This window comes from Phocoena sinus, chromosome 16 (genome assembly GCF_008692025.1).
Source record: "Phocoena sinus isolate mPhoSin1 chromosome 16, mPhoSin1.pri, whole genome shotgun sequence".
Taxonomy (NCBI): Eukaryota; Metazoa; Chordata; class Mammalia; order Artiodactyla; family Phocoenidae; genus Phocoena; species Phocoena sinus.
Window position 1 is genome coordinate 78,696,128 of NC_045778.1, and position 22,491 is coordinate 78,718,618.

The window sequence follows — 22,491 nt, forward strand, 5'->3', positions numbered from 1 at the left end:
AACAAAGACCGGCGTGCAAGGGGTGGAGCCTGGGAGTCAGATAACGCGAGAAGTAGTTTCCCGCAGAAACTCTGGCAGACATCAGCGCACGACAGTTCCCGCCCCCGCCGCGAAGCTGGTATCTACCGTGGGAGGCGGTGCCGGGCCTCTGGAGCAAAAGTCGCGAGATTTGAACGTGTTCGCTCCAGTTCTTCCTGTCAGAGGCCGGAAGTGCGGGGCGTATCTGGCGCCTGCTCTGCTGGCCAGCGGCGCCTCTGGGCCCGGCAACTTGTTACGGCTTCTCAGGTCGAGACTCGCGTCGCCTCGCGTCGCCTCACCTGGACCGAGGTGATGGGGGACTCTAAGGAGGCCGGGACCGAGGCTCCGCCGGCCGGGACCGCTGCTCGGGGAGGGCTCAGCCTCTTGTCCCAAGGAGAGTCCGAGGAACCTTCTGCACAGGTGAGTCCGCGGTGGGGCGGGACCTGCAGGGCTCCGTGGGCTGCGGGCCCGCTCGGCCCGGGAGGGATGTCACGGTTCCCGGCGGCTTCTGGCGCCTTCTCCACGCCTCCCCGACGGCCCCCCAAACGGAGTGGAAGTCCGTGTGCCTGTCGGTGTACTCAGGCATTTACTTGCAGATCATTCGTATCAAAAGCAGTCCTGGCTTCCCAGTCGAAGATAACCGCCAGGTGAGTTAGACACGACCTCCGCTCTCAAGAAGCGTACGTGTAAATATGTGGTTCCCAAGTCGGCACAGCCTTGCAGAGCTGAAGGGAGAAGAGAGCAAGCTCACCGAGATGGCACTGAGCTAATTAATGTTAGAAGGGCGCAAAGTGTTTGCCAGGCCGAAGCGGGGCTACGTGAAGGAAGGTTGGAAGAGTTAACTTAGACCCTGAGCCTTCTTGGGGATGTGCAAGTGAAATCTGTGCGCACCCCCCAGGGACTCGCTATGAAGTTAGACATTCAGAGTATTTGTGTCGTAAACTGACTAATCAGTTGCTAAACGCTTACTTAAAAACAAAGAAGGCCCAGATATCTCACCACAAACTACTTTCTAAATGATGTATGTTATTGACATTGAAATACATCTTTGATATTGAACAGAGGTTTTATTAAATTTTGCATTTAGTTGACGTGCTACTCTTGACTCCTTGGTTTCTGCTTTTACACTTTTTTATGAATGTTTTAAAAGATAGTTCGGTTGGCCTGTTTCCTAGCTAATAACCGTACCCATCACACTCCTTGACTCATCTTTTTTTCTTTGAAATTATGTGAAAAAGAGCTAAGTAAGTGATACACATGTACGCTCACATTTATTAACTGCTGTTAGGAACATGTAGTATATGTTCTCGTAAGCCTGATGTGGTAGGGTTTTTATTATTATTAAGGTGGGGTATTTTTATTCCTAGTAGTGTATATTAAAATTTCATTTAATGTTTTAATCAGGGATCAGCTTTATTTCTTGGAGGCAATGAAGTGAAGAGCCGAGCTGTGGTGAAATACTCTTCTGCCCCTCCTCGGACAGCATTTGCACGCCTCCAAGAGAAAACAGACTTGAAACTCCCACCTGCCAACTGGTTACGAGAGAGTGCCAAACTAGGACCAGCAGGAACTACCATTCTTGGCAACAGTAGGAAAAGCAAGCCATTTTCAAGGTAAATATTAACTGATGGCATTTTTACCAGCCCCTCAACCCTCCACCTTAAAACTCTTAATACTCGCTGTTCAGTTTAATTTGTAATGCTCATCAACGTGCCAAGATTTCGCTTTGGTAAAAGATTATATTTGACTTTCAATGCCCTTTATCCCCCTGATAATAGGACTCTGTTAAAATATGAAGATACCAATCGCATATGCTTCTTTCAAGTCTGCATCACGTTATTAACAAAGATGAGTTTTGACCACTAAAATTCCATCAGCTATTTTAATTTTAGCCAATTTACATACCTTTTGAATATGTGAATGCAGAGAATCAGGGTGGCACAGGATGAGGAAACCCCTTAACGCTGCCTAACCTGTCTTGTGGAATTTTTCATTAAATGGTGGTGGATTGTCTGTGCTGAAAAAGCAGTGATGTAGAAACACAGCATGTCGAGTGATGTACACCCTTGACTTTGACACTTGGTGGTGGTATTTGAAGTTGAGAGAGTGGCCTGGGTCTTAGAGAGAAAAATGTAATGATGTCCATATTCTTGTAGACCGTTTTAAATGTATGGGGTTCTCTTTTTTCCTCTCAGCGATTGAACCTAAAATATTTCTGCATAACATATAGCAAGAGCCATAAATACATTAGTACCTTATGTGCCAGTAGTTTGGAAATTATCCTATTGTCTCAGAAAGTAAAAGTTATATTGGTAAAATGTTGCTTGTTTGTAGCACTATTTATACTAGCAAAAAAAAAATTGGAAATAGTCTGCATATCTTCTTTTAGAAGAATGGCTTAATAAATTGTAGGTCAACAGAATTAAATGTTATAAAGTGATTTAAATGATAATTATATTGACTGTGTACAGACACTGTGCTGAGTACTTTATATGTTTATCTCATTTCATTCTCACAACAACCCTTTGAGTTTGGTACCGTTAACTAACTTTCCTGCGGAAAACTGAAGCCTGGAAAGGTTAAGTAACTTGCCTAGACTACATGGTAAATCGTCAGCATGCTCTGAAGTGAGGCAGTCCTAAATAAGTATCTTGACTCTCTGCCTCCTACAAACTGAAAAATGGTGACATCGGCTGCCTTTCAGGCTTGCGGATTATAGATGTGCCTCATGTGGTACCTGGCACAAGTTGGGTGCTCAGTTAGCTGTTTTTTCTGTTTCTGGTTGAATTGGTTTCATGTGCATTTTTTTCTCATATATTTTTTAAAAGGGTAGTAGTGTATATCACTGGGAACATAATCCCAGAGACTAAAATTCTGATAAATGTTTCTGTTGCTCTTTTTCTCATCTCCCCACCTAAAAATAATAATAACTCTGACTGTTTTCTATTGGATATTTTTTAGACTTCATGACTACAAAAATAAAAATAATTGTTAATTGTTTTTATTCTAAATATTTACTATTAATTGCTTCTATTACTATTCTGTTATTACTATCTTTTATCAAATCCAAGATGCCATTGATTTTTAAGTCACCCCATTATTTTAATTTTTTTTAATTTATTTTTTCTTGAACTATAGTTGATTTACAATGTTATGTTAGTTTCTGGTGTACAGCAGAGTGATTCAGTTATACACACACACACACACACACACGTACACACACATATGTACATATTCTTTTTCATTGTGGCTTATCACAGGATATTGATTTAGTTCCTGTGCTCTACAGTAGGATCTTGTTGTTTATCCATTCTATGTATAATAGGTTGCATCTGCTAATCTGAAACTCCCAATCTATTCCTCCCCCACTTCCCTCCGCCATGGGAGCCACAAGTCTGTTTTCTATGTCTGTTAAGTGACCCCATTATTTTATGTACCATTAAGAAGGAAAAACTAGCCAACTGTAATGGTGATAGGCATACTGATTTCGGAGGTGTTAGAATGTGAAAAATGTGTATCCAAGAAGCGATAAAATATAGTATTCTATTATAAACAATACCTGCACCACCCTGAACGTGATTTTTGTGGCCTTTGTTTTCTCCTTCAGCTTTGGGATGGCATACGACTTTATCGATTCAGTGGGAAACGATGTGGATGTTGTCTCTGACTCTGAAGTAAGTGTTCTTATTGCAAATGTAGTTGGGATGTTTGTGCTGGGGATTTATAGCCTGCTTTGTCTGCAGTCTTGAAAAATTAGTGATGAAATAAGCTACAACTATCTTGATTATTGAATACCTTTTTTATTAAAGTAACACTGTTCGCTGCATCTTTCCTCAAAGAGGAGGGAGCAACCCCCCAAATAGTGGCAGTGGTAATTAATATTCGTATTGGTTGTGTTTTAATGATAGCAGTTTTGATGATAGCAATTATAATGTTGGGTTATGTAATGTTACTAGTTGAGAATTAGATGTGATACTTTTGGTAAAATCTGTTGATCCTTGGTTGGCCAAGTTTATCTGAGATGCTAAAAGCCTGGGTCAGTGCAATAGTGTGACCTGTACATACTTTATGAAATTCCATCGTGTACAAATAAATCTTTGACTGTCATTTACATTAACACAGGGTGACTGGTAAAATGTAGGTGATTCTGGTTCTAAAGCTCTGTCTTCTATGTGTATATAGGTAGCTGTTTGTGTAAAATACAGTTTGTATGATCTTAAGGAAATAAGGTTCATTATGCTTTAAAGTTGAGTGAAGTTAAAATTTGAAAGATTCCAGATCACACTACAAAGGTCTTTCTAAATTGTTTTTTCCTCTTGATTTTTTTCAAGAACATAAAAAAGCTTCTGAAGATTCCCTACAGCAAATCGCACGTGAGCATGGCAGTGCACCGCATAGGAAGGACTCTCTTATTAGACGAGTTAGATATTCAAGAACTCTTTATGAGATCATCTCAGGTAATACTTGAAAAATAACAAGAAAAGCACTATTTTAACAACTTAAGGGAACTAGAAATGTGATTTTGTTTCAGAGAAAGGCCGAAGTGGAAATGTGGTTGAGTACTTCAACCAAGAAGTGAAAAGGTTCACTGAAGATAAAAAAGCTTTAATAAAGAAAAAATAGAAAAGAGAATGGTGAAGAAATTTACTTCATTGAAACCAACAGCCAGGATTCTTGCAAGGAAAAGGGTGAAGTGAATGAAGAAAGTTGTGAAAAATCTGAAATTTCAGGGACTGGTTAAATTTTTGAAAAATCCTTTGACGTCTCGTCTCCATTAAAGACATTTTCATGAAACATGGCTGCCAGGAAATGTGAAAAATGTTTAAAAAATTATTCCTATGAATATATAGTTATATTAGAATTAATTGGTTCTCTTAAATTAGAGCTTCTCAAACTGTATGTGGTAAATGACTATTCCCCCCATTATTTTGTGAAGTATAGTAATATAATAATATTGCAGTTTCTGAAAGCTTACTCTGTACTTCTGTATTTACCTTGTCATTATAAATAGTTCATGGTTGCAAATAGTTCATGGTCTTGCCACTCCCATAGTCTACTCTTTAAAGAATATTGCTGCAGTGCTTTGATATAGGAGAATGAGTTACAGTGATTTAAATTGACATTTAAAATAAATGTTTTTCCATTTGAAAAGACCACAGTTCAGTACAGTCTGTATATGTTAGCCACTGGGCAGGATCTTGAGAATCACAGTCCTTGCTTCCTAACAGCTTATAATTTGGGGGTTATAAACACACAGATAATTTTAATGCACTGTGCATAGTGGGACTGATTCCAGGCACTGAAGAACATGCTATAGAGAGAGTCGCCTCTCCTTGTTTGGCTTAAAGAGTGGAGGAAGACAGGGAGATTTCCTAAAAGAGTTGATAGGGACTGAGTCTAGAAAGGTAAATGTTTTACGAGTGTAGGTTTATGAAGTGGAATTAGAAAATAAAAAGTATTTCCTATAAGAGGGCAATAGGTAAGGAATTGTTTTGACTGCAAGCTTGGTTAATTTATCAATTTCTTATGTTTGTTCTATTTATCAATTTCTTACGTTATTCAGACTGGTGATTGGACGTGGTTAAAAGAGTTTTATCAAAGACTTATTGATCAGAAGTGGCAGAGGAAGAAAAAAAGCAAAGAACACTGGTATCAGAAGGCTATTCTTTCGAAGTTTTTATATTACAGGTACTTGGCTACTTGTTTATTTTTATCTTAAGAGGAAAAATGAAATTCTGATCTAAAACCTAATTTGAAGCCAGCAAAAGTAATTTAAGTTTTGCCGCTATTATTGTTGACATTTGCCCTATATTGCTTTTTTAACGAGATTTGTGCTTGATTATAGAATCTGGTTTTTTAAAAACCGGTGGCCTGTTACACAAAGTTAACTTAGTAACAGTGTGGTATTTTTCTTTCTGATTTGGCCAGTATCAATGGTGATGGAGCTGCTCAGCCTGTCCCATCTACTGCAAAACAGCAGAAATCGTCCAGCGCAGATCAGACAAACGATTCGGATGGGGCTTCTTGGCCTGCCCCCTTTGAAATGCCTTCTTCAGTCTCTGAAGACCCCAGTGCTTCCAGTCAGGTTAGTTAGTACTTAGGTGCTAATTCAGCAAACTCATTTAAGGAGACAAAATCAATTATTCTGTTAATAAAAATAGACAAACCGGAGTGAAAAATATTCCATCAATTTATGTCTTCACAGTTACAATAAGTATTTTCTTTAGTTTTTCAATATGGAATTTACAAGGGATATCGTGAATGGCTAGATCTGATGTTTTTTAAGAAATAATTCAAAAACATTTAAAAGTTTTTTACCACATTTAAGATAGCTTATCAATATGTTTATCGATACTGATTATCTCCTTAAAGTCATAAGGAGATACAGTATATTTAAACTGTAGAAATATTAAATACCTATCAGATATTGAGACTCACAGGCCTGTTTGTAATTTAAATACTGATCTTCTACCTTAACTTTTAGTCAGATTGTTAGGCCTGAAATAGCCCTGCAGCTTTTCTAGATGAAGTTGCTAAGACTTAACCTACATTAATGTTATAAAGCTTTTAGAAACGAAGAGAGAGTAGACTGTTACCTCTTTTGTCTCTTATATTCTTGGTTCTTATTGTTCATTTGTTTTTGTCCTTATTGTGTCTATCAAAGAATAAAATAACTCCATAGATGTAAATTGTGCATGTTTATTTTTAGGAAAATATATTGACAAGCTTCAGGAAGGTAAAAATAAGATCTTTAACTTGGTAAATTGTGTTTTTCCTCTTGCTGTGTATTCTCACACGTTGAACATTCAGCATTTGTCCAGATACTATCTGTCCTCACAACTTATAAGGTTATAGGGGACAAATAGCTTTAACTTGATTTTAGTTTTAGTAGGTTTTCAGATAGAGATGCCTCATTAAACTGTAGTGACCTTAAATTTTTTCCAGAGTTGGGAAAACTGTAAGGAAAAGGAAGGGAGTAATTACCATGCAAGTCCATATAGTGATAACTGTAGGAGGTGGGTATGTTACATAAATGAGAAGGGACATGGGTGCTGGGTGCTAGGAGGGTCCCATGTCATGACTTGGGTAGTGGTTACATAGGTAATTTGCTTTCTAACTAGTCACTATACTATATTCTGTATTATTTGTTTTAGGTACTTTCCTATATGTGATTATACTTCACTAAAGGAGTTTCTAAAAAATTACTTAGTATTCCTTGACTTCAAAACACATTATAAAAAGACCACATAATAGAAATACTAGTCTTCTACCACCCATTTCCTCCTTTATGAGTGTTATCATCTGTCCTTTAAGGGTTACTGTGAAAAACCTTGGAGGCTTTTGAGAATATGCAGACCTGCATGTGGAGGAAGTGAACTGGAATCTACTTAATGCCTCTTAGGCCATGTACTTTACTCCACATGTGGCGTATAAATTTGTTTCATCCTTGGAGCTGCATATGTATTGTGTTGATGGTATCATTTTACAAATAAGTAAATAAAGCTCATAAAAAGTAGATGTTTGTCTGTGGCCACAGAGCTGATGAAGTTCCAGCTAGGGTTTAAACCCTGATATTTCTGACTTCAGAGGCCTGTTCTCACAGCATTACTCCAGTGTGCCCATGTATCCCACACATTTAGAAGGGCCCTGTAAGCAGTCAGGTTGTCTTAGCAATGGCATATTCCTAAGTAGAGCTACCCTGCCTAAAAATAATCTTTTACAGAATACTTTTTATAACATATATAAATCTTTAAATTTCAACATTTAGAGATGTATTTTTGTTCGTAAGCTATCACCTCATGAATTCTTGCTCCCAACACTAAAACGGCTAGTTTGAGGCCTGTGTTAAGCATTAATAGAGTTTAAGTAGGTCTCTGTGGTATGGCCGTGAGCCAAACCTTTATTGAGGACATTATAAACTAGAGCCCAAACTCCCACTAAAGCAGCTACCTGGCAAATACAGTTTGGGGGGTTGATAACTTGTCTGTGTAAATAAACAATATAATAAATGTTTGAAATCCTTTAAGGACCCTTTGAAAAGAAGACAAGACATAGCAGAAGCACTGGAGATTCCCCCCCATGCTTGCAGTTGTACGTACTAGCAGGCAGGTGCTAGGCCTGTTAGCACACACATAGGAATAAGCAATGCACACACATGCTCACATGTGCATGCACATATGCATGCTCATCTTGGTTTAAAGTAATATTTCTTAAAGGTTTAAAGTAATGTTTTTTAATGGCAACTGCCCTTATGGTTGGAAAGTTGAGTGGTGGACTTTGTTTACCCATGTCAAAGATTCCTCTTCCTATGTGTTTTCAAAATATATTCCACAGAATCTAATAAAAATAAGAAAGTGTTACGAGATCAAATACATGTGAGAACATTGGATTATACAGAGGCGAAGTAGGTTTTTCCAGTGCAGGACCTCTTAGGGGCTTTTTAATGGTAATAAGAATTGTTACTCTCCAAAAGCAAATCGTTGGTAAGCAGTGTTTTTCAAACCTGACTCCAGAAATTTTTCACCCAGGGACTAGACTTCTGTGGAACACACACTAGGAAATGTGAAACTGGAGGCTGTTCTGATGACCAGTGTCTCAAAAATATGGCTGAGGTTTCTTAGGAATTTTTTAATCCAGTAGGGATGGGGTATGCTGAAAGAGCAGTGCTATTCTGATTTACCCAAAAAAGGAGGAAAAAAAGCTTGGAAAACTTAAAATAATCTTTCATTGTTATTTGAATAAGATCTAAATGTGATTAGCTTATTATAGTAACCGATAATTAGGAGCTCGAGTATGTCACCCAATGATGAGAGTTAATGATTTGTATTAGCCCTGATTTACAAGAGTAGATTTGATGTTTATTCTTTGAATGTTTAGGTGATACTCTTTAACAGTAGGCCATTTTAAAGTAATTACGGCAGCAGAATCACTCCTTATCCTTGCACTTTTCACAGGGAGGTGAGCCTCTTGAACCCTCATACATAGTGGGGCATGTGGCCTCAGCACCTAAAGAACAAAACCTGACTACTTTATTCAATGACGGGGAGAACAGTCAGGTATGCTTTTCGTGGTGTCCAAGGTGAGACACCTAATCCCCAGTCTACTTCGTCATTTAAAAACTAGTCTAAATTGGATTCATAGGGGAAGAAATCCACTTGATCCTGAATCTCTTTCTAAGCATCTCTGTGATCTTATAGCTCTGTGGCTTTAATTTACCTTGTCTCCCTTGTCTTTTCCTTTTTCTAGTCTTTCTGTGGATCATGGGGGGAGATTACTGATCTCCTGTTTATTATATAATCTTTCTATTTGATTTTAAATCACAGGGTCTTAAAAATGATTTTGCTCGGAATATTTTATGGACATTTGAAGACATACATATGCTGGTTGGCTCCAACATGCCTATATTTGGAGGAGGCAGATACCCAGCAGTCAGCCTGCGCCTCAGGTAACCAGGCTCGTGTCCCTTTAGATCAGCCTTCCGTCTGCTTTCGCCTCTCCATTCCAGCATCGTTGCCTTTTCTAGTTGTTTTCACTTCCCTTCTTGCCTCACCAGTTGAAATGGCTGCAGTAAGGAAGGAGTGTTTCAGCAAATGCTGAAAGCCCTCTGGCTGGCTTTTCATTCTAGTCCTCAGTGAGTGGAGTCAGAGATCTGCTGTGCTGACCTAGTCTTAAGTCTGAATCTACAACTTGTGAGAATATAATGTAGTTTATTTAACTAGTCAAGGAGATGGTCTACCAGCTTTCTGTTAACTAATTGTGAGCATTTTTTTAATGTTCCAGGTGTATGTGTTCATGCTAGTCCATGTGAATTCTGACTTGGGCACTATGATGCATGCTGGTCAGTCTTTCACTTCAGGTTGTGTGAAGAGCGTGCAGTAGGCTCCCTGTCATCCGCTGTCATAGTTCCTCCTATTCTTACTGAAAACTCTGATGGACACCCATTAGAAGTCCAAGAAAAGCTTGTGGAAGGATGTTAAGTACAACACACCACATAAGCTACATGTGCGTGTCTCATCAGAAGAGAAAGCATAAATGGCATTCTCCAACTAGGGAGAATAGATTAAAATATTTTAATGGGGGAAATAATAAGGTGATTGATTATGGAACAGCTTAATTAAATCAAATAACACTAGAAATGTGTATTTTTAGGGATAACAACAAACCAATTAATGTGCTAACTGGAATCGACTATTGGTTGGACAACTTGATATGCAATGTACCAGAGCTTGTCATGTGTTTTCATGTAAATGGAATTGTACAGGTAAGATAGATACAGTGTGACTTTTTTTTTTTTTTTTTTTTTAAATTTATTTATTCATTTATTTATTTTTGGCTGTGTTGGGTCTTCGTTTCTGTGCGAGGGCTTTCTCTAGTTGTGGCAAGCGGGGGCCACTCTTCATCGCGGTGCGCGGGCCTCTCACTGTCGCGGCCTCTCTTGCTGCAGAGCACAGGCTCCATACGCGCAGAGCTCAGTATTTGTAGCTCACGGGCCCAGCTGCTCCGTGGCACGTGGGATCTTCCCAGACCAGGGCTTGAACCCATGTCCCCTGCATTGGCAGGCAGACTCTCAACCACTGCGCCACCAGGGAAGCCCCAGTGTGACTTTTAAAATAATCTCTCAAATACAGATTGGAGCAGAAAGTACCTCACTAAAGTTTTTAAGACTGTTAAATACTAAGGTGTATTTTGGCAAGGAAGATAGCTATGGATAAACTCAAATTTGAGTATTTTCACATTTGAGTTGGTGATATCAGAATTCTAGATTTTAAAGGAGTCTAATTTTACAGGTAATTTGTGGGCAGGTCATAATACAGTACTAAAATCTATATTTGTAGCCAGAGAACTGTAATTTTAATGCCAGGAACCCACAGTAATTACCTGAAAGTGTCCTAACAGTAGAGGTGTTCATTCAGTATACAAATACCTACTCAGTTTATGCAAAGTTTTAAGGAAAGGCCCCAGCATTGCATAAAAGTAAATCGTTTATATAGCAAATTGTTATTGAGCATATTCTATTTATGAGGGACTTTGTCCCCATCAGAAATGTTGGAGGAAAAACAATAAGGTTTGGTCACTACTCAGAACGGTTTAACCTAATGGGAAATAAGAATGTGCAAAGAGAAAAATTGGAGACAGTGGGTGAAGGATTCACAGTGTAGTGCACACAGGAGTCTGGATGATCAGAGAAGGGTGAGATCACTTCTGTTTTGATCTGGTCTATTTTCCAACTGATATGTAGTTTCTAGTCTTAGAGTACTTCAGAAAATACGGTAAGTGGCCTTTAGGGAAGTGTAAGCAGAAGACAAGTTAAAGCTACGGAGGCGCTTTAAAAATCTTGATAGTGGTCTTCCCTGGTGGCGCAGTGGTTGAGAGTCCGCCTGCCGATGCAGGGGACAACGGGTTCGTGCCCCGGTCTGGGAAGATCCCACGTGCCGCGGAGCGGCTGGGCCCGTGAGCCATGGCCGCTGAGCCTGCGCGTCCGGAGCCTGTGCTCCGCAATGGGAGAGGCCACAGCAGTGAGAGGCCCGCATACCGAAAAAAAAAAAAAATCGTGATAGTAATAGCCTTGCAGCCTTTACTCTTACTGTTGCCTCCACACGCCATGCTCCATTTCTGTAAAGGAATAGACTCCATAGCTCAAGGGGAAAAGAGGATATACTGGAGACACTGCCCAGATGACTATAGTGTCAGGGGAAAGAAAAAGCCAGAAATACATATTTTGAGAAAGTTTACTGGGCGAAGTCTGCCTTCATTTACCACCTTCCCAGTGGAAAACCATTAGGGTAGAATAGAAGAAAGTGTACAATGTGACTTGTTCCATGGTTAGGACAGAAATGAGATCCTGCCTAAGTGTGTGGTTCAAAATCTGGTGATGACTCCCCCTTGAGAATTATTCCTGTGGTAAACCACCACATTGCTGGCAGGGATGGGTCAGATTTCTTTGGAGTATCAGGGCAGAAAAAAGACCAAAAACCAGTGCCTTAAACTCTCATGCTGCGTAGGTCTCTAGTTGCCGGATTTGTATGTTTGGTCGCTTTTTCATAAGAGAAGTGTTGCTGTGTAGGTTTTCTCTTAAACTATCTTCTATCTGTTTTACAGAAGTATGAAATGATAAAGACAGAAGAGATCCCCAATTTGGAAAACTCTAATTTTTCTACTAAAGTCATAAAAGATATTGCACAGAATATTTTATCATTTTTGAAATCTAATTGTACCAAAGAAGGACATACCTATTGGCTATTTAAAGGTAAGCTAATTCTTGAATGAATAGTAATTGATTTGAGTGGCAACTGTAAAGTGAGGTTTATTTGGTTTTTTGGTTTTTTGTTTTTTTCCCAGCAAGTGGCAGTGATATAGTGAAGCTCTATGATCTCACTACTCTTTGTGAAGAAACTGAAGACAAATACCAAAATCCATTCACAATGCCAGTGGCTATTCTCTTATATAAGTGAGTGCTTTAAGAAGTTAAGATGAAGAATTAGCCTTACTTACAATTTTTAAGTGTATAGGCACATTATCTACGCCAAGGTTTTAAATACCTTTTAGATTTTCATAGTTTAAAAAAAGTGTATGTATGTATATATACACCTATATACTGTTCCAAAATAAATGGGGAAGGGGGAGGGCAGGTATATAAAACACAACATTTAGTTGTTTCTTATGGCCCTTATTCCACTGGAAGGAAAGAAGAGCATGCCTAGACTTGAGTCCTGTAGAGAACGATGAATGGGGAGTAAATTTGATATGAACTTCTTTTAGGGTTGCTTGCAACATGATGATGAAGAAGAATCAAAATAAGAAACACTATGGGACTGTTAGAACCCTGCTTCTGAATTGTGTTAAATTGCTGGACAAAAGCAGGCATCCTCAAGTAAGATTAACATACGCTCTCTAAAAGAATTCTGGCATTCCGATAGAGAATTGTTGCCTAGACATTAAAGCCGCCTAATTCATAGTCTGCAACTGCCCAATGGATCCAGTTTGGTAGCCAGGTACCACGTCTGGCTCTTGAGCACTAAAATGTGCTTCATCTGAATCGAGATGTGCTTTCAATGTAGAATACACACTGAATCTTGAAGAGTGTGTGTGCGCATGTGTGTACACATTACATGATGAAATATTTTGTTTATTGAATCAAGTGTAATATTAAAAATTGATTTCGGGCTTCCCTGGTGGCGCAGTGGTTGAGAGTCCACCTGCTGATGTGGGTTTGTGCCCTGGTCCGGGAAGATCCCACATGCCGTAGAGTGGCTGGGCCTGCACGTCCAGAGCCTGTGCTCCGCAACGGGAGAGGCCACAACAGTGAGGCCCACGTACCGCAAAAAAAAAAAAAAAAAAAGAAAAAATTGATTTCAACCAGATTTTACTTTTCTTTAGTGTAGCCACTAGAAAATTTAAAATTTTGTGTCTGGCTCACATTTCTCTTGGATAGCACTGTTCTATAAATTTACAATTCACACAATTTTAATAAAGTAGTGCTGTTTTTCCTTTGTATTATCACTGTTAAAAGGTGGAAAACTATAGTCTCTTGAAAGATCCATTTACATGAATGTCAGTATGAATAAGGTCCACATCCTGTACCTCAGTATATAAAAGCATCTCTTAAAGCAACCTCAGTTCTGTGCCCATGGTTTACACCACCCTTATTACCCTCAGGTGTCTGAATTTGACAACTGTATGTTTCAGTGTAAGGATAGTTGTGTCCTGTTTAAATCAGAAGAGATACGTAGTATCTGTGATTTTTTTCTTTTTTAAAGATCCAAGTTCCTTTTAATTGTGGCCACCTGCAGTTTGGAGATAAAGATATCCTAGAGACCAAACCAAGATAAACTGTTTTTGAAGAAAAATGGCAAAGCAATTTCTGGCTTAAATGTCTAATTGCTGATTAAGGTGATGGTGGTTAATAAGTTAAAAATAGTGTTAAGACTATTGCATGTCTGAGACTAAAAATTACTTAAACAGTAGAGTAGAATAAATGCTAATATATAAATGCTAATTTTAAGAGAAACCAGATCTTCTGGACTTTTCCCTCATTAAGCTAGTGGAGGTTTTCCCCCTGGAACCATAGGTCATATAGTAAATATTAGTTGCCTATTAAAGATAAACTAATAAGTTCATAGCTTGTAAAGAGAAATTCTGGTTTCTTGGTTGATACGGAGTGATGTGTTGCTAACATTTTAGTTATGACACTTTATACGTGAAAACTTGTCTCCAGTGAAATACATTTGCCACTTTTTCTTTAGAGAGGGCTGGGAATAGAATAGTTTTAGGAAATAAACATATCAACCCATGAGGATTTTACAGAGTACATTCAGAGTATTGGTACTTTGAAACAGGAACATTTCAGTGTGTATTAACAGTCTGTGGTGGAAACAGTCTGTCTGCAGGTCTTTTAAAATTTGTTAGTACAGTAGTAAAATTCCTTCCACTTTAGAATGCTCAATTTTGATGAGTTACTTATATTTTTTTTCTTTTTATAAGATTATTGCTTCAGCCAATTACATGCTTTCAGAACTCTTCCAATTGGATGAACCTAAAAAAAAAAGTTCAGAATCTCCATTAAATGAGAATTCTGATGAAAGTTATAGTGAAGAGGAAGAGGAGATGCCAGACAGCGATGAAAACGGATCCTACAGCACCTGTTCTGATCCATCAGATGATAACAAAGCAGTAGCTATAATTAAGTCTGTTGGAGAATTGTCAGTTCCAGAAAAATACAAATCCATTCATCAAATCAGAGTAAGCATATTGAAATTTGTATTAAAATTTCATCAATGGAAAAACAAACAATTGTTAATTGAATACAGTTAGCATCTCAAAAGATGGCATTACTTCAGTAAATCTTTTATGGTCTAGGGTCTAATAGTCATTAGCTCTATGAATTCTGAAACTTGGTTTTATAGTTGTCCCAGGGTAACTGATCCACATGCAGACCTATGGTGGGCTGATGTGTAAACCACATCAATATGTTAATTTTTATGTGGGAGATTTTCCTTTCCAGTGACCAGTGTGCAGCCCTGGCTGCTCACCATGGTACTTCTTCCCGGTTGCTGTGTTGCTGGGAGACTGAATGTATAGGTTGCTTGGTGCACGTAGAATCAGAGCACGTGGGTGGCTCGTTATTGATCCATATGTGGAGAGATCTGGCACATTGTCCCTGTGCTACAGGATGGTGCTTTTCAGTGACTGTGGCCATGTCAGCTGGATTGGACATGTCTCTTCTCTGGTCACAGCCCGAAAGACCCTAAGAGCTTCCTGCCCTTTTGGTTTCTGTTGGTGTCAGTTGTGTTGACTGTCATACCATCCATCTTTTTCTAGACAGTGTAATTAAATTATAATTAATTTCCTGTCATATTTATAGATAATCTCTTAATTTAAGCTCTGAGTTTAACTTTCAGGTGGAAATTTTATATCCAAATAGGTTTTTAGAGGACACCTCTGTGTCACCCCAAAACATTGCCTGCCCTTCTGACCTTCTCTTCCTTCATTTCTCCTCTCATTTACCTTAGCCCCACTGCCTATTTTTCTGTCTCTCATAAACCGTCTTTCTGAATTTTAGTGCACTTGCAGCTTGAACCCTGCAGTACAGTAAAAAAATGTTTCTGATTATAAACAAAAACATTGATTGTAAAAGGTACCTGTATTTGGGAAACTGCATTGTAACAGAATGTGATGACATTTGGAGAATGGTATGCTTACAGATTTTTTTTTTCTTTTAACAGAGACAGCACTTTCTATCAATATTGAAAGCACTCAGAAATACAGTCATAGTATTCATATAAACATGTCTTTCGTGGTAGCTTTGCCTTATCTCAGTACTTTGAAGTACAGACAGCATGGCTCCAGAGCCCCGGCCCCAGCACTCGCTCACTGAGTGCTTGAACACATTACTTAACATCTGTGTTTACTTCTCTGTATAAGGAGGATGGTAATTCCAGCCTCATAAAATTCCAAATGGAATGCCTCGCAGAAGCTCTTACACATGATGTCACTTAGTAGATGGAGGCTGTTAACTGGTTCTCCTTCTAATTAAGTATATAAATTATACAGTGAGACCACTGGCAATACTTGTTAACTTATTGCTAAATTGATGATATTGTTAACTGTGTGTTACCAAGAACTAGTGCTGATTAGGAGTCAAGCTCACCCATCGGATTAGCTATACATTTATTTAAAACATTACTACTCTCATTCTTGCTTTTTTTGTTGTAATAGAATTTTTTTTGAATTTTAAGTACTTAAAGCAACATGTATGCTGGAAGATCTTTTTAAGCAAGATTTTTGTTGATGCTTATATCAGTTTACTCTGCAATTACACAGTGCATTAGCCTTAAAATGTCAGGTACCTCACTAAGCTGAATATACAGAAAACGTCAAAATTATTGACTTGTAGAGTTTTAGTAATTCCCAGGAGATGGAATTTGTCATATCAGTGCATATTAATAATTTTAAATGTCTGTTTCTGAAGCCCAGTTGTGCATTTCCAGTTTGCCATGACACAGAAGAGCGCTGTAGACTTGTGCTCAGCTACGTTCTGGAGGTAAGTTTCAGTGTAGACTGCACCGTTTCAGTAAAACTTGTACTTGATATGCAAATAGTGTTTGTTTATTGGTGCCTACATGTTATTCTGAATGATATTCTACTGTGATTTTCCCCCCCTTTAAGCATAAGTTGAAAATTAATGTCTCCTAATTTTCAGGTCAAATGTAGTAGTTTTTTAAAGTCTGTTTTCAAAATTTAAATTCTCCTAAACGTATCTAGTAGTCCAGATATTGCCTTATATTTAGTTTCCAGTTGGTGTTCAGTGACACGTATAGTAAATGTTTCTCTTCTTTTAAAGGGTTTAAAATCTGTGGACAGCAGCATCAAAAAAGAAAGTGACCTCCCTGCCGCTGACCCCAGCACCCCAATCCCACTAAAATATGAAGATGAATCCACAAGGGGGGGTCCTGAGGGTCTGGAGAAGCAGATGGCCTTGTTTTTGGACAAAAGTAAGTTGAATTGAAGTGCAAATAAGGCCTTTTCAGCGGAATAATATAGTAGGCCTTTTCAACAGCAGACTTAGGTCAATTAAGGCATTCATTGAAAGGAATTCAGAAAAAGGATATCATGTGAATGGAAAGTAGGGGAAGATATCCTTTCATTTGAAATATAAAATAAAACAGGATAATTTCGATCCTTTATAGATAGTTCTAAGAAGAACATAAGGAACCTGCTTCCTCCTGTTACCTGCTGTGAGGAACTAATGCCTTCAGCGCGGTGGGGTTCTCCTGAGAAAGCCCCACTTCAGTAGATGCAGTCAAGGGTTTAAGCACAAGGACTTAGGAACCAAACCGCACAGCTTCAGATCTCGGCTTCACTAGGCCAGGTTGTTTGACTTTTTTGAGCCTTGTTTTCTCTCAAAGTAGAGACAATAATAGTCCCTACTTTAAAGGGCTCTTACACGGATTCAGTGAGTTAATGTATGTAACGTGCTTAGAACAGTGCACATAATGAGCACCTGAGGAGTGGTAGCCGTTGTCTCCGCACGGCACTTGGAGAAGCTGCAGGAGTCACTTATAAAGGGTCTGATTTGTTCCTCAAGAACATCATCGCTTCATGAGGAACATGTGGACTTTGAAGTCAACGTCCTGAATTTCTCATTTATTTTAATCTAAGTTGTATTTCTTTTTCCAACCATATCCCGCTCCTTTTGTTTTTTAAATGAGTTTCAGTTATTTTAAAAAGTGTTTTGAAAGCCTGTATGTTTAAAATAGTATCAAGTGTTTTCTAAAAGGTCTTTTCTTCCCTTCATGAACATAAGGGGGCGGGGGGCAGCGTGCGTGGCAGGATTCATTTCCCCAGCATTTATGTAGTGCTTCCTATGTGCCAGCCTGAGTCTACCCACAATGAGGAGGACCACACCAGCACTCGAGACCCCTGTCTCTGTGCTTCCTTCATGGTGTTCTCTTCTCTGAAATGCCTTTTCTGTCTCCTCCTTCCTCCCCATCTCAGTTGTTGAAAATCCTGCTCTTGTTTAAGGTCTCCGTCCTCACCTCTATCCCCAGAATTACTTGGTTCCCTCACTACTCTGTCCTGTGAGCACTTAACTGAAGCCTGCCTCAGTCATCATCAGCTGTGTCTAATGGTTTTACACACACACACACACACACACACACACACACATGAACACACTTGTGAGCAAAACTTCATCTTCTTCATTTTTGGTTTTCTCACAATGCCTCGCACATAGAAAATACATAACAGTAGCAGAGGAAAAAGAAATACATGCACAAATAAAACCATAAGAGACTAAGTACTTTTCATTGCTTTGAAAGACTGAAGTGTTGGAGCTGATCAAAAAATGAGACATCTTTAAAAAAAATAAAATAAAATGAGACATCTTGAAGCTGGGAGATGATGGGGGTGGGTTCCCACAGCATTTTGCTCTTCTCTCTGTCATTGCACTTAATATACTTTGTTGTGGTTTATGTTATTGGCCCATCTCCACCCTTGGTCTGTGGGGTCTTCAAGGACAGAGGCCATATAACTTCATGTCACTGTTTCTGGTGCCTAGCACGGTGCTTGGCACAGAAGCGGTCATTTGTTGGCTGAAGAGGGTAGTAATGGGCTGGACTTTAGAAAGTATTCCTGGTGGAGGAAGCAGTAAACCCAGATGGGATACAGGGAAAACAGGGTCTATGTAGGCAACAAGCTGCATCTTGATTTTGGTTGGTGGAGAGTAGGCGTGGAGTACAAGGAGGTAAGGCTAAACAAAATGGAGCTTAGGAAGTGGGCTAAGATGCTGAGACATGATTGAATAAGTGGTGAGAAGCCATTTTAATGTTTTAGAACAGGAGTTCCACTGTGATTAAAGCTGTGCTTTAGGAAGGTGAACTTTTTGGCAGGTCGACGCATAGACTAGAGAAGGGACGTAGATGTCAGTCATGAGCTTAGTTATGTTAGTGACCCTGAAAGAGTGACAGAGTTGACAGCTCCGGAGAAGCAGGCCTTCGGAAATCCCAAGTGAGAATGTCAAAACACTGCTATTCTACTTCATTGCATTTAAGTAGTAAGATACAGTATTTACCAGTTTTGTTGTAGCTATTAATAGTACCTAGGCCTGGAGTGTTTTTATCAAGAAGCAAAATTTTTTTACAGTGAGACTTATATTCAAATAAAATGTGCTGCCTTTTTTCCCCCATGTCGTAGTGGGCTCCCTTCAGAAGGGTAATTATTCCAGCCAGTCTGGAATGATCCCTGGTTCTTGGCAACATAAAATGAAACTCCAGCTGATTCTCAAGTCATCAAAGGCCTATTATGTTTTGTCTGATGCTGCCATGAGTCTTCAGAAATATGGAAGAGCGTTACGATACATTAAATTAGCTTTGCAGAGCCATGGTAAGTTACTATAAATGAAAATATTTAATAGGCATTGGGAGGAGAGAACGGAGAAGGCAGCTGAATCAGTGAAATTTTAATCCTATTTCTGTTTTAAATTCAACTAAAAATTTTTTTTCTAATCTTGTATATGTTTCCTAGTATTTTCCACTTTGGTTTAACATCGCTTCATTTTGAAATACATGAAGTCATATGTGATATGTGACATAAAATAAACTTAGATACAGTGGTACAAAGCTTTCAGCTGGTAACAGATTTTCTTAATTTTTACTGTATTCCTTCATTGTTAACGTGCTGTGTTTTTTCTCCTTCCTACCCTTTCCACATAGATACTTATTGCTGCCTTTGCACCAATATGCTTTCTGAAGTGCTACTATTTCTTTCTCAATATTTAACACTCTGTGGTGATATCCAACTAATGCTCGCCCAGAATGCAAATAATAGAGCGGCACACCTTGAAGAGTTTAATTACCAAACAAAAGAAGACCAGGAAATATTACACAGCCTCCACAGGGAGTCCAGTTGTCAAGGTATGCCAGTGAGACTCATCGTTTGATTCAGAAAAATGCCCGAAATGTTAGTGTTTTGGTATTGCTGTTTTGTTTCATTTCTTAATGTTAAATTGAACATGACCCTGTGTATTTGTGTATAAAGTGGTTTTGAAGTATTTTATAATTAATAATTATACAACTAGAACTAATTAAAAAATAGTCTCTGGAGACAATCGTATTGACTTTTTACACTTCTCTCTTTGTAAGGTTTTTCTGGGAAACCCTTTAGTCAGCTAAACAAGCCATGATTTTCTTTTGAAAAGGAGTAACAGTTGGTAAAAGTGGATGAATTACTTTTTGAATGGTTCACCTTTTGAATGGTTCCTGAGGGCTAAGATACAGTGATCATTATTTTTTTATTTTATTTTTTTTTGCGGTACGTGGGCCTCTCACTGTTGTGGCCTCTCACTGTTGTGGCCTCTCCCGTTGCGGAGCACAGGCTCCGGACGCGCAGGATCAGTGGCCATGGCTCACGGGCCCAGCCACTCCGCGGCATGTGGGATCTTCCCGGACCGGGGCACGAACCCATGTCCCCTGCATCGGCAGGCGGACTCTCAACCACTGCGCCACCAGGGAAGCCCCAGTGATCATTAGTTTTTAAATGTAGTTCACAGCTGTCTGTTTTTGGAGTTGTCAGATTTTAAACCTGGAAGATAGGAGAATTTAGTCTGCAGAGCAGTATCCCTCCCTCTTAGCTCAGTACAGTTATATATAAGCACCTTGCAATTAGGGCAGCAAGTGAGACATTAGGTGCTTTTGTAATGTATGGAGTTGTTTTATTATGCTCTTAAATCGTTTATATCACTTTATATCCACATCCCAAAAAACTTTGGACTGTTAACATCTAGAGAGGTATACTGGGGGAGGAAATGTATTATTGTGGGGGTTTTTTGCCCTCTTTCTCCCCTTCTCCCCTTCTGAGTTTCTCAGATAATCATTTTATTTTAATAAACATGGTGATAAAATCCTTAAGTTTGTTTTTGCCATTCCCATCATGTTAATTTCATATAATTTACTTCTTTGTAAGAGTGATGTGCTTCTTGAAAGTTATCAGCAGGAGTACTACCCTTTTTCTCCCTTGGATTTTTGGGCCCTGCACCTGAGTTTACTCCAGTCTCCACTAGAGGGCACGTTTAAGTCTTTGAGAGCTTATCTGTCAGCTTCTTCAGTGACATAAACTTATACTGGCAAACTCTAATGTACATAACTAGCCTCTGTAGCAATCCGAACTTTATTTCAAGAACTGTTTCCAGTAATTAAAAAGGAAAAACTGGTTTACCTTGTATCAGTGGACAACTTTAGGTCTGTACCAATAAGCAGTGGACCTGGTAAAATCTGGGTCTTGGGAGTTGTTTTTAGGCAGGAAAAAATTTCTTTTAATCCAACATTAATGTCCCAAGAAAATGTAGTTTTTAAAATAAGTTCAGAGATCTTTTCTTTTGAAATTTAAAATTTTAGTTGTATTAATTGAATCTTACTATGTTTGTACTATATTGCATATTATGGTATAAGCATAATTTTACTCGATGTTATTTTGTCTTAAAAGTATCAGATTACTTAGATACTAAGGAAGAAGGGTTCATATGACTCATGGTGATGTTTCCTTTTTTTCCTTTTAAGGATTTGCGTGGGCAACTGATTTGTCTACGGACTTAGAAAGTCAACTTTCAGTTAGTTGTAAATGTTATGAGGCTGCTAATGAAATCTTGCAGTTTAGTGACTTAAAAAGTCAAAATCCAGAACAGTATATACAAGTATTGAAGAGAATGGGTAACATTAGAAATGAAATCGGTGTCTTTTACATGAATCAGGCTGCCGCATTACAGAGTGAGAGAGTAGGTGAGTACATCTCTGGGGTCCTGTCTTTATTGCCCGTTCTCTTAGAAAATCGTGCTGATTTTACATGGTTCAAGCCAAGAACTGTGGCATTTGATTTTATGTCATGAAGGGGTGCACTATTAAAGAATCTTTTATTATTAAATTCTCAAGGAATAAAAGTAGGAAAAGACATTATTTCCCCTTGGGAGTCATCATTTCACTGTCCTCCGTCCTCCATCTGATCACTGCAGAAGTGAGTTGGACAGTCAGCCATGTGCTAGGCTCTATACTGGATATGTAATTGGCTAAGACATAGTTCTCCGAGCTGGGAAGCCAGATATGAATACAAATCTCTGAAAAATGCTATAAGTACAAATGCTGTACAGTAGAGGAGTGGGGAAAGGAAGACGTTCCTTGAAGTTGTGGCTTTCTTGGAAGGCTTGTGGGAAGAAGGTGTAGTTTGGGCAGATTGCAACATGATATGATTGCAGGCAGATGTGGGAAAGGTGGGATGTCTCGACCGGAGTAGGCAGTGTTAGGAAGGAGCCAAAGATATAGTGTCCAGTGGGTGTTTAGAGGAGCAGCGAGTGGTCTTCAGTGATTCAGGCAGACGGGGATGGATTCATCTGCGCCCATGTTGAGTTTGAGAAGCCGGTGGACATGTACGTGAATAGTATGATTTAGTAGTCAGTTAGAAATGTGTGCTTAGAGCTCTTTGGGTTAG

The 22,491-nt window shown here is 38.9% G+C and overlaps 1 protein-coding gene across 4 annotated transcripts in view; it reads left to right on the forward strand.

Moving 5' to 3' along the window:
• The first annotated feature begins 190 nt into the window (after positions 1 to 190).
• The window catches only part of EDRF1 (erythroid differentiation regulatory factor 1), a 41,153-nt gene continuing 18,852 nt past the window's right edge, over positions 191 to 22,491 (forward strand). For 3 of the 4 annotated variants that reach the window (XR_004346222.1, XM_032608475.1, XM_032608476.1), the window contains exons 1-19: positions 219 to 438; positions 615 to 665; positions 1,423 to 1,631; positions 3,626 to 3,692; positions 4,350 to 4,475; positions 5,582 to 5,706; positions 5,947 to 6,103; positions 8,973 to 9,074; positions 9,342 to 9,463; positions 10,168 to 10,279; positions 12,118 to 12,265; positions 12,358 to 12,466; positions 12,778 to 12,889; positions 14,500 to 14,757; positions 16,487 to 16,558; positions 16,859 to 17,009; positions 19,210 to 19,398; positions 19,728 to 19,928; positions 21,570 to 21,788. Coding sequence is in view for 3 of the 4 variants with exons in the window: in XM_032608475.1 (XP_032464366.1) it covers positions 331 to 438; positions 615 to 665; positions 1,423 to 1,631; positions 3,626 to 3,692; positions 4,350 to 4,475; positions 5,582 to 5,706; positions 5,947 to 6,103; positions 8,973 to 9,074; positions 9,342 to 9,463; positions 10,168 to 10,279; positions 12,118 to 12,265; positions 12,358 to 12,466; positions 12,778 to 12,889; positions 14,500 to 14,757; positions 16,487 to 16,558; positions 16,859 to 17,009; positions 19,210 to 19,398; positions 19,728 to 19,928; positions 21,570 to 21,788 (2,638 nt within the window). In the remaining variant the exon portion in view is untranslated. Of the gene's footprint in view, positions 439 to 614; positions 666 to 1,422; positions 1,632 to 3,625; positions 3,693 to 4,349; positions 4,476 to 5,581; positions 5,707 to 5,946; positions 6,104 to 8,972; positions 9,075 to 9,341; positions 9,464 to 10,167; positions 10,280 to 12,117; positions 12,266 to 12,357; positions 12,467 to 12,777; positions 12,890 to 14,499; positions 14,758 to 16,486; positions 16,559 to 16,858; positions 17,010 to 19,209; positions 19,399 to 19,727; positions 19,929 to 21,569; positions 21,789 to 22,491 lie in introns of all 4 variants that reach the window. The other variant, XM_032608477.1, reaches the window with a different exon arrangement.